At 35.9% G+C, this 15,445-nt stretch overlaps 1 protein-coding gene across 3 annotated transcripts in view; it reads right to left on the bottom strand.

Annotated features, from left to right (window-relative positions):
• Positions 1-999: 999 nt before the first annotated feature.
• The window catches only part of LOC114350901 (nuclear speckle splicing regulatory protein 1), a 54,602-nt gene continuing 40,156 nt past the window's right edge, over positions 1,000-15,445 (bottom strand). Inside the window, exons 4-6 of one of the 3 annotated variants that reach the window (XM_028301863.1) lie at positions 14,927-15,201; positions 14,015-14,242; positions 1,000-3,064 (exon numbers count right to left, since the gene is read on the bottom strand). In XM_028301863.1, the coding sequence (XP_028157664.1) occupies positions 1,953-3,064; positions 14,015-14,242; positions 14,927-15,201 (1,615 nt within the window). In that variant the 3' untranslated portion in view covers positions 1,000-1,952. Of the gene's footprint in view, positions 3,065-11,076; positions 11,305-12,007; positions 12,281-14,014; positions 14,243-14,926; positions 15,202-15,445 lie in introns of those variants that run through there. The other 2 variants (XM_028301861.1, XM_028301862.1) reach the window with 2 other exon arrangements.

Below are 15,445 nucleotides of genomic sequence, written 5' to 3'. Positions count from 1 at the left end.
GGTCGAAAGGTGGAAGCGAGCTTTGCCCGGAAACCTCAACCACAGAGGAACTGGCTATCTTACCTCTAACTGTTTGTTCAGTCCGTGATTAAAAAAAAATAAAACTGTCTTTAAGTGCTACTTGGTTTATTTGAGCTATAGGTTACGAAAAAGGGCTAAATTGGGTAATATCAAGGAGTTAGACTAAAACCAGCACGTTAAGTAAAAAGATAAGTAAAAGAAATTTACCTATACTAGATCCCTGTATGTCTTTCTGTTGTTCTCAAATGGCCAAATAATATCTATCTATCTTTATGTGTCTTCAACATTCAAAATTCAGTCCTCTCTAATGTGCAAAAGCTTTAGTACGTACCTTGCGACACAGATGCATAATGAGCCAATTTGAATTCATTTAGAGTAAGCTCGATTGGTGCTCACTTTATAAGGCAAGTCACTCGCATGCCTTAGTTTTTTAAAGTCGGATAACGCACATTCTCGTTTCTAACATTGAGTTCAATCCTGCTAAACGTGCCCTAGAATGCACTTTTATATGATGTATCGGCAATTTATAAAATTTATGGTTTTTACAATGTAGAGTCATTTTTTACCCTTAGGCCTTCTGGGCCTACCATGTCAACGTTTCTAAATAGGTCAAGTTCTTATTTAACATTTAATGATTTCTTTAGATAATCTGTACTTGACAATAACCTAAGTAATTGTATAAGGTGGCAATTCGAGTGTAACAGTTGTTGCCTTAGGAAAAGGATTTAACTGATCAAATATTAAACCGCTGTACTTCATATTAAAATTAACATCCTGTATTTATGGATAATTAATAATTAAAAGTACCACTAAGTTTTTGGTTTAACGTTAAGACGAACATCGATATTCTCGTAAATAATAATGAAAAATAAATAATTGAAATGTAATTTTATTAGATACTATTATACAAACAGAATACAACGGATGGATTTGAATAAAATGTCACTGGTACCTAGATAATTTATGTATATCTACTTAACATTAAGTTCTTTTTCATATTATAACAATTTTCATGATAATCTCAATTTCAGGGAACGAACAAATTTTATATGAATATAATAAGATTTTTCATATACAAATGAAACAGAAAGTTTGGAAACCTTTAAATAGCATTTAATATTAATATTTTTGTTGATCCATACATTGAAGACGTATTTCTAATTTATAAATCTTGTCAACAAGTTATTTTTCAACATGTCTTAAATAGGTACATATAATAATGCGTAATAATCACTATGTCAATCTTCATAATCATTTAAGTCTCATTTATGTGATGTATAATTTATATTTACAATATATTGATAAACCTTTCCACGATGAGTATTTATAAATATATTTTATTTGCAATGTATATCTATTGGATAGGCACTACGAAATTAATGTAAATACTATGATTAATACTAATTACATGACTACTCTTTTTAATGACAATAATTTTGATAATAATTAATATTATAATATTATACTCGTTTAAAAATCAGAACGTAACACTCTTTGTTTTAAGTAAGGTACTTTATGAAAATCATCAATCAAGGTTGCAATCCAAAATAGGCATGAAATATTTGTGATATTATTGATTGTGACTGTATACATAATAGAGTTGTTGGTATCTCTAAATTCTTGAATCAAACCTTTCAAAATGTCTTCTAAATCAGTTATTCGTAAATACAATATTTGAGCGTTACATGCATAACATCATCCACATAAGGTACTCGTACAAACGTAACTTTGTCCAGATTACTAATAAATCTTCAATGGCCTCGTGAAATACGAATATTCTATCATTATGCCCGTAATCGGTGATTAGGAAGTCGACTGACTCATCCTTGATCTGGCATCTTATTCAAAACTAGTAAGACTTGAGGTCCACAGAACAAGGTATTCATAGCTTTGCCGCTAATTTTAAGTGGTTAAAATCTAATTATGGCATTTTAGTAAGGGCGCACGGTCCCGAGGCGACCTCTAGGTATCGGCTCCGCGTAACTATGGCGGAATTTCGTCGGCTGTCGGTCGGCGAGGTCGCGGAAATCTCTGTAGTCTCTGTCAAAATACCTGTCTCGGTCTCCTTCAGCGTACGACTGGCGCTGGTCGTCCAACAACCTCGAACGACTAAACGCCCTCTGCCGGTCATTCCAGTCTCTCCTTCTATCTTCGATGACTGGCTCAATTATCTCATCCTCGTCAATGCGACGGTCCAGCTCCCTTCTCTCTCTGTACCTGTCCCTGTCAAAATCATCCCTGTGAACCTTAGGCTCTACTCTGTTCAAGTAATCTTCAGCCCCGTATTCGTATCGCTTGACGTCTTCTCGTTTTCTTCCTACTCGTGGGAGCCTCTCTATCTCCCTGTGTCCCAATTCTCTAGAGTCATCCCGAATCCGGTCGGCCTCTTTGCGTCTCTCTGGCTCCCTGTGAGAACGCTCAATATCCCGATGAGAACGGTCAGGTTCTCTCCGGGAGCTCAGTTCTCTGTGACGCTCCCGCCGCTCGTCCCTTCTTTCCTCCTCGGGGGAAGAAGTCGAGCGGCTGTTCCTCTCGAGCATGCTCCTCCGTATCGCCATGTGCTGTTCCAATTCCTTGTTAAACCTCTCCCTTTCTAGATTCATGAACTTTTCTTTAGCAGCGTTGAATCGGTCTTTGGGTGCGGCTTCGGCGAGCTTGAGGCTACCTTCGCTGGCTCCTCGCTGCAGTTTGCCGAACCTGCGATCTTCGACTTTGTCCATGCTTCTGTTCGAGGGTTTAGTTTCGGCAACGTACCTTCTCCTGTAGTTGGTGGTGTCATCGATGAATTTCTCTGGTTTTTCTTTGTTGACGCGTTCTAGGGACTCGTGACGGAACCGACGTTCGAAGGTGGCTTCTCGGAAGGGCGCGAGCTGGTCTCGGTACTGATCGTTGTAGTCGTCGTTGTAGGAAGTTCTGTCGTAGCCGCGGGGGGAGAGGGTGCGGCGGGGAGGTGAGGCGCGGCGAGGGGAGGCTGCCCTTCTTGGTGGTGATGGGTCGAACGCTTCGTGCATCAGGTACGCTGTACTCTCTGCCCAGTCTTCCTCTGGAATAATAAAAAAAGGCATGGTTAAGGGATGTTCAGTTAAAGTTTGATTTGTGTTTGATGATTGATGATCAATACGCTTTCCGATCGTGGAAATCAAAAGTTTTTCTAAAACTACGACGAATGAGGTTCATACAAGCCTAGTTATTTTCAGGACACTGCCATGACCCCGAAATATCTAGTCTAACTTGAATAAGGTTACAGGATACAATGATGCTCTTTTAAATTTGCAATTTGTCACAGCAAAACGGTAAACGTATCCAAACAATCCATCCATCTCTCCGCAATAGGAAAGTGGTTGAGTGCAAAAACAAGTCGCAGGTCGACATAATGAATAGGCGTGTCAAATGGTCGCGTGGACTCTACTAGTCTACTACCTACATAATTTGCAAGCTATCATGTTATCTATTCCAGAGATGATCCACTTTGACTTTCAAAATACACTAAATTCTTTAAGTTGATAACTTATTGAAACCTAATTAACAAAATGTTAGCAGTAAAATTCTTTGGATATTTTGAAAGAATGTCTTCATCTAGGTATACATATAATTTATGTCCCTAAAACGCTACCAAATGATAAGTTGACGATGCCATTAATTATTATTAATTTGAACTTTAAGTTACTAATGATGTAATTATAGCCTGACCAGGAACATAAAAACCCTGGCATAGAGGCGCCTCAATTGCATTTGATAGTGCAACACTGAGTACAGTCGTACCTGTGTTAAATTAATAGGCTAACTTTATGTATCAGGATTCAGGATTACGGGCTAATTTGATATTTTCATAAATTAACGAAAAAATATTATTATAGGTAACCTGATTTAAATAAATTAAATGAAACCATCAATCGAGCTAGTAGGATTTCTTTTATTATTCATCAATAATCAAATTCAGAACTTGAATATTCAACTGCAATGTTTGCTCATGAACGCTTCAAACTCGGTACTTCTTTCCCAATTCCATAAAATTCAACACTTAGAAAGTGATTTTTTTTTTTAAAATAGGTAGTTGAAACAAACCACAGCTAATTTTCATAGTGGACTGTACTATGCGATAANCTTGCCACACTCGCGTAGTACATTTTTTTTTCAGTACAGTCAGTTTAAACTAGGCAAAATTTTTATTTTAAAATTTTTTTTGGGAATTATGTATTTTTTTCATCCAAGCTGGAGCAGCTGGTTTTGTAATTTTGATAACAATTTAGAGAAGCATTATTCAGGGTTACATAACAAAAAAAAAATTGGAAAAAGTGAAGATTTGTGGCAACACGAGCAAAAAGACCGTCACCTGGAGTAGAATTTTTAGATTTTTTTTAAATGCCTATTATTTTTAAAATATGCCACATAGATTTTTTTTTATATTTTTCTGATAACTAGCACAACTTGCCTCAACACCCAGTTCCGGCTTGACGTTACATTACGGGACACCCTGTATAATTTATGTCCCTAAAACGCTACCAAATGATAAGTTGACGATGCCATTAATTATTATAATTTGAACTTTAAGTTACTAATGATATAATTAAGTAAAATAATTTGCTTTTCCTTCGTTCGTGTTCTATGGATTCTTTGCTCCGCTAGCCCACTTAAAACTGCGTAATTTTATGCAAACTTTTCGTCTTGACCTATTGTCACTAAAACCACACATTTACACTAACGGGATCTCATCTTGAAACTCTTTACTAAACTTGTTTCTAAATTCAAATTGACATAGAAAAGAACCTGTTGACGATTGAGATCCCACGTGCCGCCATTTTATCGGACGCCATCTTGAATAAAAGCGCGCGCTTTTTAATTATTATGGGATTTAGGTGACTACGATAAGTTTCATTATTGTTGTGCTGTGGTGGTCTGGTTCTCTAGCACAGTATGGTAATAGCATTAATTGTTTATTGACACTATCTTTATCGCCTAAATCTTCGTCAATCTGATCATCATTAGCGGTCATCTGATAAGACAGCAGTAGAAAAATACCAAGACTGCTTTATGTTTGCTGAAATTATCAAATTTTTCATGAGTTGTGGCAATATAGTGAAGCATCAAAAGCCTAAAACAAATAAAAATAATAAATATTAATTATGTTTTTTCGCATGACTTGCTCATGTATAGACCTACTGTACCTTATACGGTACACCTATTTTAGACTGGAATAAACCGTATAAAAATAATCTGAATAATATTTTTTTTGTTGTCATAATATCTATTGTACTCTATTTTTAAAATAAAATTGATAAATAACATAATTTACCATGAGTAATAATAAATTATACCTTCTTAAATACATTGTAAATATTTTTTTGGTTTTCTGTCGAGGAATTTCATAAATATTTCCGAAACCACTTGTTAAAACATATTTTAAAATATTTTTATGTAAAATAATCAATTTAAGCTTACCGTCACAATCATTTTTACAAATTAACAACAGTTTGGTACTTCAAAATATTTTCAAAAAGATACCGTACCACATAGGGTACGGTAGGGCTAAATGGGTTAATAAAGTAAGTAACTAGTTAATTAAAAGCAAAATGAGATGAAAATATGACATTTGGTATTTTTTCGCGTAAATTGCAACTGAAACCAAGGCAAATGATACTCAAGTACCTACTACCTATAAGATACCTGAATGTCTGGTGAGACAAAGGGAAGTGACAGATACCTACTGTGAGACCTTTTATGATATGTACCTGAATGTCTGGATATGAGTAGAAGACACTATCTGATCATCCAAAACGTTGCGGTAATAACTTTATAAACAAAAGAATTATTCATTTTATTGTTCGGGCCGCATATTCATTTAAAGATTTTCCTAACAATCGCTATTTTTTCGCATTGGGAAAACAGGTCGTCTCGCTCTGTTCCATAGAAAACATCCTTTGTCTCTTTCATGGGTGCATTGTTTTTGAGCCAGTGACGCGTGGGAATTATACCTAAATTGCCCATTTGAAGGAACACCATGAAAAACAGGCAACAAGGTATTGTGTAAATAAGATGGTTAGGTGCAAAACATCTTTGGAAACCTTTCGCTTTTTTTAAACACGCATGCACAGTGCTATAAGTAGTTATTACAACAGTAATTATACGTAAATAATACAAGTTAGTAAGTAAGTTATTCTGCTGGGAACCCTTTTGTTCAATACATTTTTCATAGGTGTGTAGAGGAAGGTACTTATGAAGGTGTAAAACTTGTGTACCCTTCCCCCAGTTGTGGAAAATATTATTTTAATTAGTTAGTTTGTAATATTTGTCTGAATTAAACACTTGCGCTTCATTCAAGAGGCGGAGAAATTCTAACACTGGAATAATATCGTACTTATTCGATTTAGAATTATTATATTTTGATTTCGAAATGGGTACAAATATACATTGATTTATAAAAGTAAATAATTTGATTTCTTATAAACACAAAGAAGTAAATCATTAAAATTTTCTTATGGAAATTTAGCCGACAATAGAAACGTGCCAGACACAGCTAACGATGTAGAGTCGGTGTTTTAAAGGTTTAGAAATAAGTAGGTATTTATTAACAAATTGAATTACTACGGCCGAGTGAGTTAGCTCAATAAATCTCTTATTTTTGGCTGCCCAATTTCGTTATATTGCAGACAATTGTATCAGAATACAACATCGTATTTATATCGATAATTGAATTTATCGGTAGTGTCTGATGCCCTATTAAAATTCTTCTTATTTTTTTCTCGAGAATATTCAATTCAACAAAGGTATCCTTGCTTATATTGACTATACACGTTTTTATCTAAGGCGATCCGTGGTGAATTTAAACTGCTTCTCAACTGTTATCCGTTTTGCACTGGATCAACTCGATCCTTAATTTGGAACTATGTTAAGTATTAAGTCTATGTTCTTCTGATTAATTTCGATACGGGTCCAATGATAGTTTACTTTTCCTTCAGTGGTTGGTTTTTTTTTGTTAAGTTGTAGATCCTGGCTACACAGGAGTTGCAGTGGTGGGAACGAGAGGTGGGAATAGTTTTTTATCATGATAGAATCATAACCTTCTACACTCGGTGGATCAAAGCAGTCAATAGGAAAACGTGATCTATTCTAAAGTTACAAAGAACACATCTAAACACCAAAGATTCAAAATTCTTTGTGCTATGTCAAGGTTTGAGCCGTCATTAGCGGCATCTTCAATCAATAAGAACGTGTTTTGATCACAAAATACACAATTATTAGCTCTTATTTTTATAGTCATAGAGTTCGATTCTAAATGGAACATCGGTACCACCACTTAGGAAAATCGTGACTATCCCATTTGTGCGTAAGGGCAGTTTGAACGTTAACGGCTTTTCAAGTATACATATTGATTCGATTTAAATGGAGATACAACGGCTAGTTTATTTAAAAAGAACATCACCAAACTAAGTATTTCTTTAGTTAACAAACGTTATTAAAATGTGAGTAGGCTTATACATATTTAATTTTAAAAGAAATATAATGATGATGATACTATCATGATGGTGATGCTTCTTATTGGCTTAATCGAAGATGACGAAAGTGACCGGTTCCTAATTTTAGCACAAATAAAATTTCTGTATTTACCTTTAAACTTTTAAATGTTGTTTTCTTATGTAAACAGTAAAAGTTATTCTATTGGAATTCTATAAACGACTGGCAGATGTATAAAATATGTGATTATTTTTCTAAATTTTACGAGGTGGCGCATATAAATAGCTTCATTTCATTAGGTGAGACTTGGTGGAATTGGCATATAATAAATTGTCTAAATTCCTGACAGTATATTTTTATAAACTTAACCTTAGACACCTTTTGTCCGTTTTTAATAACAATTCAATATTGTTGAGATTTTCTTTTATTTTTAACCGACTTCAACAAAAGGAGGAGGTTCTCGGTTCGGTTTTAGTGGACTTTTTTGGAGGCGGCTTAGTTTTTGAAGTAAGGGTTTTTTTTATATCTCTACATATCGCACTTATTTTTTTTTTCAAAACATTACATTTGAAATAGGCATTTTTTTTTCATTTTAACGGTTGTTCCTTCTTATTGTAGATAAGAATTAATTTTAAGAGAACATCTAATATTAGAAGAATGTATTTTAATCACATTACTGATTACCATAATTTTACATTAATGTAATTTGACAAAACACCAAATCGAACTAGATGCATTGGCAAAACATGACACACTTTGGCAAAGTGGGACAATTATGCCTCTACAAATCGTAGGGCGGACAAAAACCAAGGTATGCGTAGGACAAACTGCTATGAATATGCAAAACACTATGATGTAAACTGCGAGTGAACGGCGGGTCACGACTATGACGCCATCGGCACCACGAAAATCCTTTTTTTGTTTTAGAGGACATTTAATTTTGACAGTTGGTAAAATCTTATTACAGCAGATATAGGAGTAGAAATCTGATAAAAACTATTGTACTTCTTACAAAGAAGACATTACTATTGTTGCTCTACTAATTCACTTTGGTGTTTTCAGTACTTTTCACATGCTTGATGATTTTTACAAATGTATATTAGTGGTACATAGGTGGCTATCTACATAATATACAGAAGATGATTATCATTCTACTAACACTTTGCTTTTATTATTATTATTTATTTATTATCATGATTTTTACGAATAATTGTGAAAAGGTAACATTGCATCTATTTTAAATTAAAATTATATCTTTAGATGATTTTTTTTGCTATTTGACATTTAAGTTTTGGGAATTACTTTTGCGATTGACTGTACCAGTACTTAGGTTATACCAAGACGGTCTTACTCAACCTTTGACATGATTTATTGACCACAATTAGGGGTCAAATCAATATAAACACAATTATGCCCGCCATGGGAAGAGCTCGTGTTTGTCTCTATAAATCAGTCACTTAAACGCACATCAAACTCTACATTTTCGTTGCAATACAGTCTTTATTACAACTACATAAGATGCTGTAATGCTAGCTTGATGTGCTTTTGTCTTTCTTTACTAGGCCATCGACCTCAGGTCACGTGTTTAGACAGCACTGCAGTATGTAGAGCTTAATTGTTTCTATTGTTTTGTGTAAGGTAAGCTAACTGGCAGACTGAATATTTAATGACTACTTGTCATATTTTATCATCAAGTAAAAAAAAACACAAAACTCATTTATTTTTTAAGTAGGCTTTTAAAGAGGTCTTATTTGGTCATTTAGTCTCCATTGCAGGAGCCTAGGTGCAGACCACCGACTTTTAGTTGACCGCTGGGTCGGGCTGTTAATCAGTATTGAGATGTATGAAAGTGCGCACATTACACCGATTTATTCTTCATACAAAATATAGAATCATACCCAACTATGGGCCAACCTGCACCTAGGCTTAGTCGGCGGATAGTTGGGCTCGATTCTAATTTGTATGAAGAATCGGCCGATACCAATGTGCGCACTTTCATACATATCCATATTGATTAACAGCCCGACCCAACTATCGACCAACAAAAAGTCTAGTCTGCGGCTATAGGCTATTACTGAATGATTTAGTCTGCACTGCCCACATGGGTCAGACGGGAGTGCAAGTGAGGTCTGATGTTCGCACATTTAGTTGTCCCCCGATATTTATGGCATTTACTCGTAGTTCTCATCAAAAATAAGTCATGGAATAGTTCAATTATGATAATCGATGACAGTAAACTTTAATCGAATAGACATAGACCATACATGTCATACGTATTCTATATCCCACGGCAATAAAGCTAAGCTCTTGGCACAATGACAAAATTAAAGTAAAAGCGTTCAGTATGCAACCAGTACAAACCCCTACACTTCCTTGTCACGCATTCTAATACTGATTATGTGCATTCATAAGTGATATAGTCACGAGTTAGGCTTGGCTGTAAGGAGGCAATTCGTTGAACTGCACTCTTAAATATAAAGTAAATAAATATACCTCTATTTCTTTTTTTTATTGAACGAAAAGGATAGCGTGTGTCTTCGAAATAAAAGATTGTTCAATCTGGTTAATTCACGCCTGTGATCCTCTACTGGAATACAAAATATTTTTCCAAATTGTGTGCTCCTCTTGGAAATCGAATATTAGACCATAGTATCGAATGTCTGCTCTCTGACTACTGGACCATGGAGGTGATAAAGACTACTTATGAAAGCAAGCATGTACTTAATCCTTCTTAATCATGCTGTTTTTTGCGAATATTTTTATTAAAAGAAAATTAACTAATTTTACACATACCAAAATTTTTTCATCGATATAGCAACATGTGCTTACAAGTATTTAATATAATCTATTAATTTTGATTAGCTAACAACTAACTACTATTTCTTCGATTTGTGTTAAGGAAATAGCAGCTTCCAATCGGTTTTAATAAGCCGTGACTACACTGCGGAAATGCCAGAAGATTTACATATTTTTTACTGTCTCCAATGAAATCATCGGGTAATCGGTGTTACAAAAAACACCAATTTAAATACGATGATGCTATCGTTGGAACATTCCTTGGATCAAAAACAAAAACATGTTAACCTGATACAAGCATCCATCTAAGACCGTTTAGTTTTTGTTGTAGCAATTCTATACGCAATTATTTATTATTGGTTTTGAGGTTCAACTTACTTAGGTAGGTAGTTTGCAAGCAACAGCAAAATGTGTTATCCTAGAGTTTCAAGTTAAGGTGTTTGTATCCAATTTGGTTAAGACATTGCATGAATGAATGTAGTATTCGAAAAGGAGTCTTAAAAACTATATTATTATAACAAAACTGTATCATTACTAAAAGTTTGTGAGGATGGATGGATATTTGTTGGAATTTTACGCAAAACTTACTGAATAAAATGTTTGACTGAAAGACAGTTACGTAAAATCATAGAGGTTACTTTTTATCAAGTTTCACGCGAGCAGCTAAATTAATGCTATTATGTAAATAAGTCGAATTGAACGACCACGCCTATGGTGGTAATTTCAGACGCCTTGGCGAATCATATATCAGACCACAAGATAAAGGAAGAAGTTGAAGAAAAAGAATCATCAATATTCAACACTCACCACTAGTGCTATGCGTGTCGTGTGGCCTGGTGTAGTCGTTCCTCTCCGGTGACGGAGCCAGATCGCTGCCGATCCCAGAACTGCCCCCCGACGACTCCAGCTTACGCCTGGCGTTCACCCCCACGATATTCTGGTTCAGACACCTCCGAGTGTCAATGTTGCTCAGATTCCCCTTCTGTCTGTGGACGGTGTCGTAGTCTCTTGGCGGCAAGAGAATGGGGCTTTTACCTGGAACATGGCCAATGTTGGTCGCAAATGTTTGGAGGGTTGGTACTTGGTGGAAGCTATGGCGCAGGTGTTAGCACATAGGCATTGTGGTGCGGTTTCAACTATTGCAATATTATTCATGAACAATTACATACTGCTCATTATTTAAGGTATAAAAAGCTGTGTTGTATTTGATGACGAAGTGCAACAATGTAGGTTACAGATAAACAGGGTATTATCTCAAAAACACTGGCTTTAGTTGTTTCTTTATTGCATAATTTTAGACGTACGTAATTTTTTGGTGACCTCACCTATCAGATAGTTATGCAACCTTGTTCATTAGAAAACATATTGATTTTTTTCCAAGTATTTACAAGTAAATATTTGTTTTTTTTTGTTTATACCCCGTTCATCAACATATCTATTATGTGTTATAAGAGTACGTTTGTAAACATGTTGTATAATAATATAAATGAATAATAGCATGAAACTGATACATACACTTTACGTATAAGTCACTACGGGATAAATAAGCCATACGACTCTACATATATATATCCTATTCAACTAATAAACATAAATACGAGTGAATGCAGAGTGGTAACTACGTTTCATTCAACTACTAAACATAATTATGTATGTGCAAATAAATACATACCATTACCATGCAGTGCACAAACACATAGCAAGCGCTACCTACTGAAAAAAGGAAACTCGAACTGACCTATACCCTTTTTACCTGTCGACAATTTCTGCTTCAGCTCAGCTGCCAGGCTGTCGTAGAGGTTGGCCACGCATCTCTCCTCGTTACTGCCAGAGTCTGACTCTCTTGACACCTCAGAGCCTAGGGAAGAATCTGGGGGCTTCTTGGAGGACGGTAGAGCGCCCCTCATTTGAAGCTTTCGCTCTATGTCCGCGAACTTCTTTTGGTTTTCCGGCCGCTCTATCAGAGCTTGTAGGTGTGTGTAGAGCATCTCGGCTGTGTGGTCGGAGTCACATCTGTGGAGAGAAAAGGAAACGTAAGTATTGGGTAGTAAGGTTTCAATTGGCGTAATGTTTTAATCAGAAATTAAGAGACTAATGTCTCTAATTTTTAAGTGACATGGTAACTCACAACCGGGTTTTTGTTTTCATAGGGGTCACTTAAATTAGGGATTGATGGTGAAAACGGGCATAACTTTCCAGTTGTCTGGAAAAATAGGGAGTAAAAGTAAGTAAAACAAGTGCGAGTCGGGCTCGCGCACAAAGGGTTCCGTAGCAGCAAATATAATAAACTTATTATGTCAATTTATACACCTGGTGAATGGAGCCTAAACTCTCCCGATATTTTGCCTTGTACTTTTATGTATGAATATTAATTTTATATATGTATTTATAAATATTCAGAGCTAAAGAGGTGGCAAAAGCAATGGCAAACAAACCACAATCAATAGTATTCGGTTGTCGCTGAACACTTGGAAACTNGGTCTTCCCTCTGCGATGTGCGCCGGCGCTGTTCAGAACTTAGTCTCGGGATAAAGCCACCAGTCTCCCGAAAGCGTCTTAAAACTTTTGAAACCCAGGACTGGCTTATGTGGCGCTGACGTGCGACAGCCCGCTGGCTGAGCCCTTCTTGCAATAGTGCAACGATTTGTGCTGCTTCTGAAGGTGTAGAATCCCAGGTAAAATGTCAAAAGAAGCGGAGATGTGTATGAATCAACGTGTAAAAGCAAAAATCCGAAAATAGGCCGCAAATCGCGACGTATCAAACAGTTCATACATGTCTTTTTCGTTACTTCTCCACATCAGCCGGGATATCTTTTTAAATACTGGTGTGATTTAAATGAATTTGGTATCAATTTAAAGATAAAAGTTTAATCTTTAAAATGGTGCCACTTTTTTGTTCCTAACAAATTCGTTAGTACACAAGATCGCATGGAAACAACTTCATGTAAGTGATTCCATACTTTTCCTCGCGAGTGTATTTATGGGTTTTAATGGGTAATCTATTAACTTTGATTAGCTAACAACTAACTACTATTTCTTCGATTTGTGTTAAGGAAATAGCAGCTTCCAATCGGTTTTAATAAGCCGTGACTACACTGCGGAAATGCCAGAAGATTTACATATTTTTTACTGTCTCCAATGAAATCATCGGGTAATCGGTGTTACAAAAAAACATCAATTTAAATACGATGATGCTATCGTTAGAACATTCCTTGGATCAAAAACAAAAACATGTTAACTTGATACAAGCATCCATCTAAGACCGTTTATTTTTTGTTGTAGCGATTCTATACGCAATTATTTATTATTGGTTTTGAGGTTCAATTTACCAATTAGGTAGCTTTGCAGCAAAATGTGTTATCCTAGAGTTTCAAATAAAGCTGTTTGTGTGGTGTTTGTATCCAATTTGGTCATGACATTGCATGAATGAACTAAAGTAGTATTCGAAAAGTAATCTTGAAATGTATATTACCTAATATAAAAAAAAAAAACTGTATGAATACTAAAGTCTGTGAGAATGGATGGATGTTTGTTACTCTTTTACGCAAAACATTCTGGATACATTGATGACTGAATAAATCTAGCTTTTCATCGACGGTACATAATCAGAAACGCTACTTTTTATCATGTTTCACTTTAATAAATAATTACAATTGAATTATTTTAGACGCCTACAGCGGTTCATTATATAATCAGACCTCAAGAAGAAGTTATATCATTAAAGCTTTTGATTATCACCACTCACCACTGGTGCTATGCGTGTCGTGTGGCCTGGTGTAGTCATTCCTCTCCGGTGACGGAGCCAGATCGCTGCCGATCCCAGAACTGCCCCCCGAAGACTCCAGCTTACGCCTGGCGTTCACCCCCACGATATTCTGGTTCAGACACCTCCGAGTGTCAATGTTGCTCAGATTCCCCTTCTGTCTGTGGACGGTGTCGTAGTCTCTTGGCGGCAGGAGAATGGGGCTTTTACCTGGAACATGGCCAATGTTGGTCGCAAATGTTTGGAGGGTTGGTACTTGGTGGAAGCTATGGCGCTGGTGTTAGCACATAGGCACAATGCGGTTTCAACTATTGCAATATTATTCATGAACAATTACATACTGCTCATTATTTAAGGTATAAAAAGCTGTGTTGTATTTGATGACGAAGTGCAGCAGTGTAGGTTACAGATGAACAGGGTATTATCTCAAAAACACCGGCTTTAGTTGTTTCTTATTGCATAAGTTTAGACGTACGCGCTTGTTGGATGACCTCACCTATCAGATAGATATGCAACCTTGCTCATTAGAAAACATATTGATTTTTTTTCAAATATTTCTAAGTAAATAGTGGTTTTTATTTAATTAATACCCCGTTCATCAAAATGTCTATTAAGTGACAATAAAGTAAGCACATTTAAAACAACATATTATGTGATAATTTATATGAATAATAGCAAAAATCTGATAAATACACTTTACGCATAAACTTTACGACTCTACGTACATTCTGTTGAACTAATAAACACAAAATACTAGTAAATGCAGAGTGGTAACTACGTTTCATTCAACTACTAAACATAATTATGTATGTGCAAATAAATACATACCATTACCATGCAGTGCACAAACACATAGCAAGCGCTACCTACTGAAAAAAGGAAACTCGAACTGACCTATACCCTTTTTACCTGTCGACAATTTCTGCTTCAGCTCAGCTGCCAGGCTATCATAGAGGTTGGCCACGCATCTCTCCTCATTGCTGCCTGAGTCTGACTCTCTTGACACTTCAGACCCTAGGGAAGAATCTGGGGGCTTCTTGGAAGACGGTAGAGCGCCCCTCATTTGAAGCTTTCGCTCTATGTCCGCGAACTTCTTTTGGTTTTCCGGCCGCTCTATCAGAGCTTGTAGGTGTGTGTAGAGCATCTCGGCTGTGTGGTCGGAGTCACATCTGTGGAGGGAAAAGGGATCGTAAGTATTGGATAGTAAGGTTTCAATTGGCATAATATTTTAATGAGAAATTAAGTTACTTATGTCCGTTTTCACCATCAATCCTTAATTTTTGACCCCCATAGTAACACATAATAGGAATTTTGTTTTAATAGTCAATTAAAAATTAGGGATTGATGGTGAAAACAGGCATAATTTTCCAGTTCAAGTAGACGCAATTCAAAGTTTTCTGGGCAAACATGTGG

This window comes from Ostrinia furnacalis, unplaced genomic scaffold (genome assembly GCF_004193835.3).
Source record: "Ostrinia furnacalis isolate ACB-3 unplaced genomic scaffold, ASM419383v2 OfSCF1006, whole genome shotgun sequence".
Taxonomy (NCBI): domain Eukaryota; kingdom Metazoa; phylum Arthropoda; class Insecta; order Lepidoptera; family Crambidae; genus Ostrinia; species Ostrinia furnacalis.
This window is presented reverse-complemented; position numbering and strand designations above follow the sequence as displayed.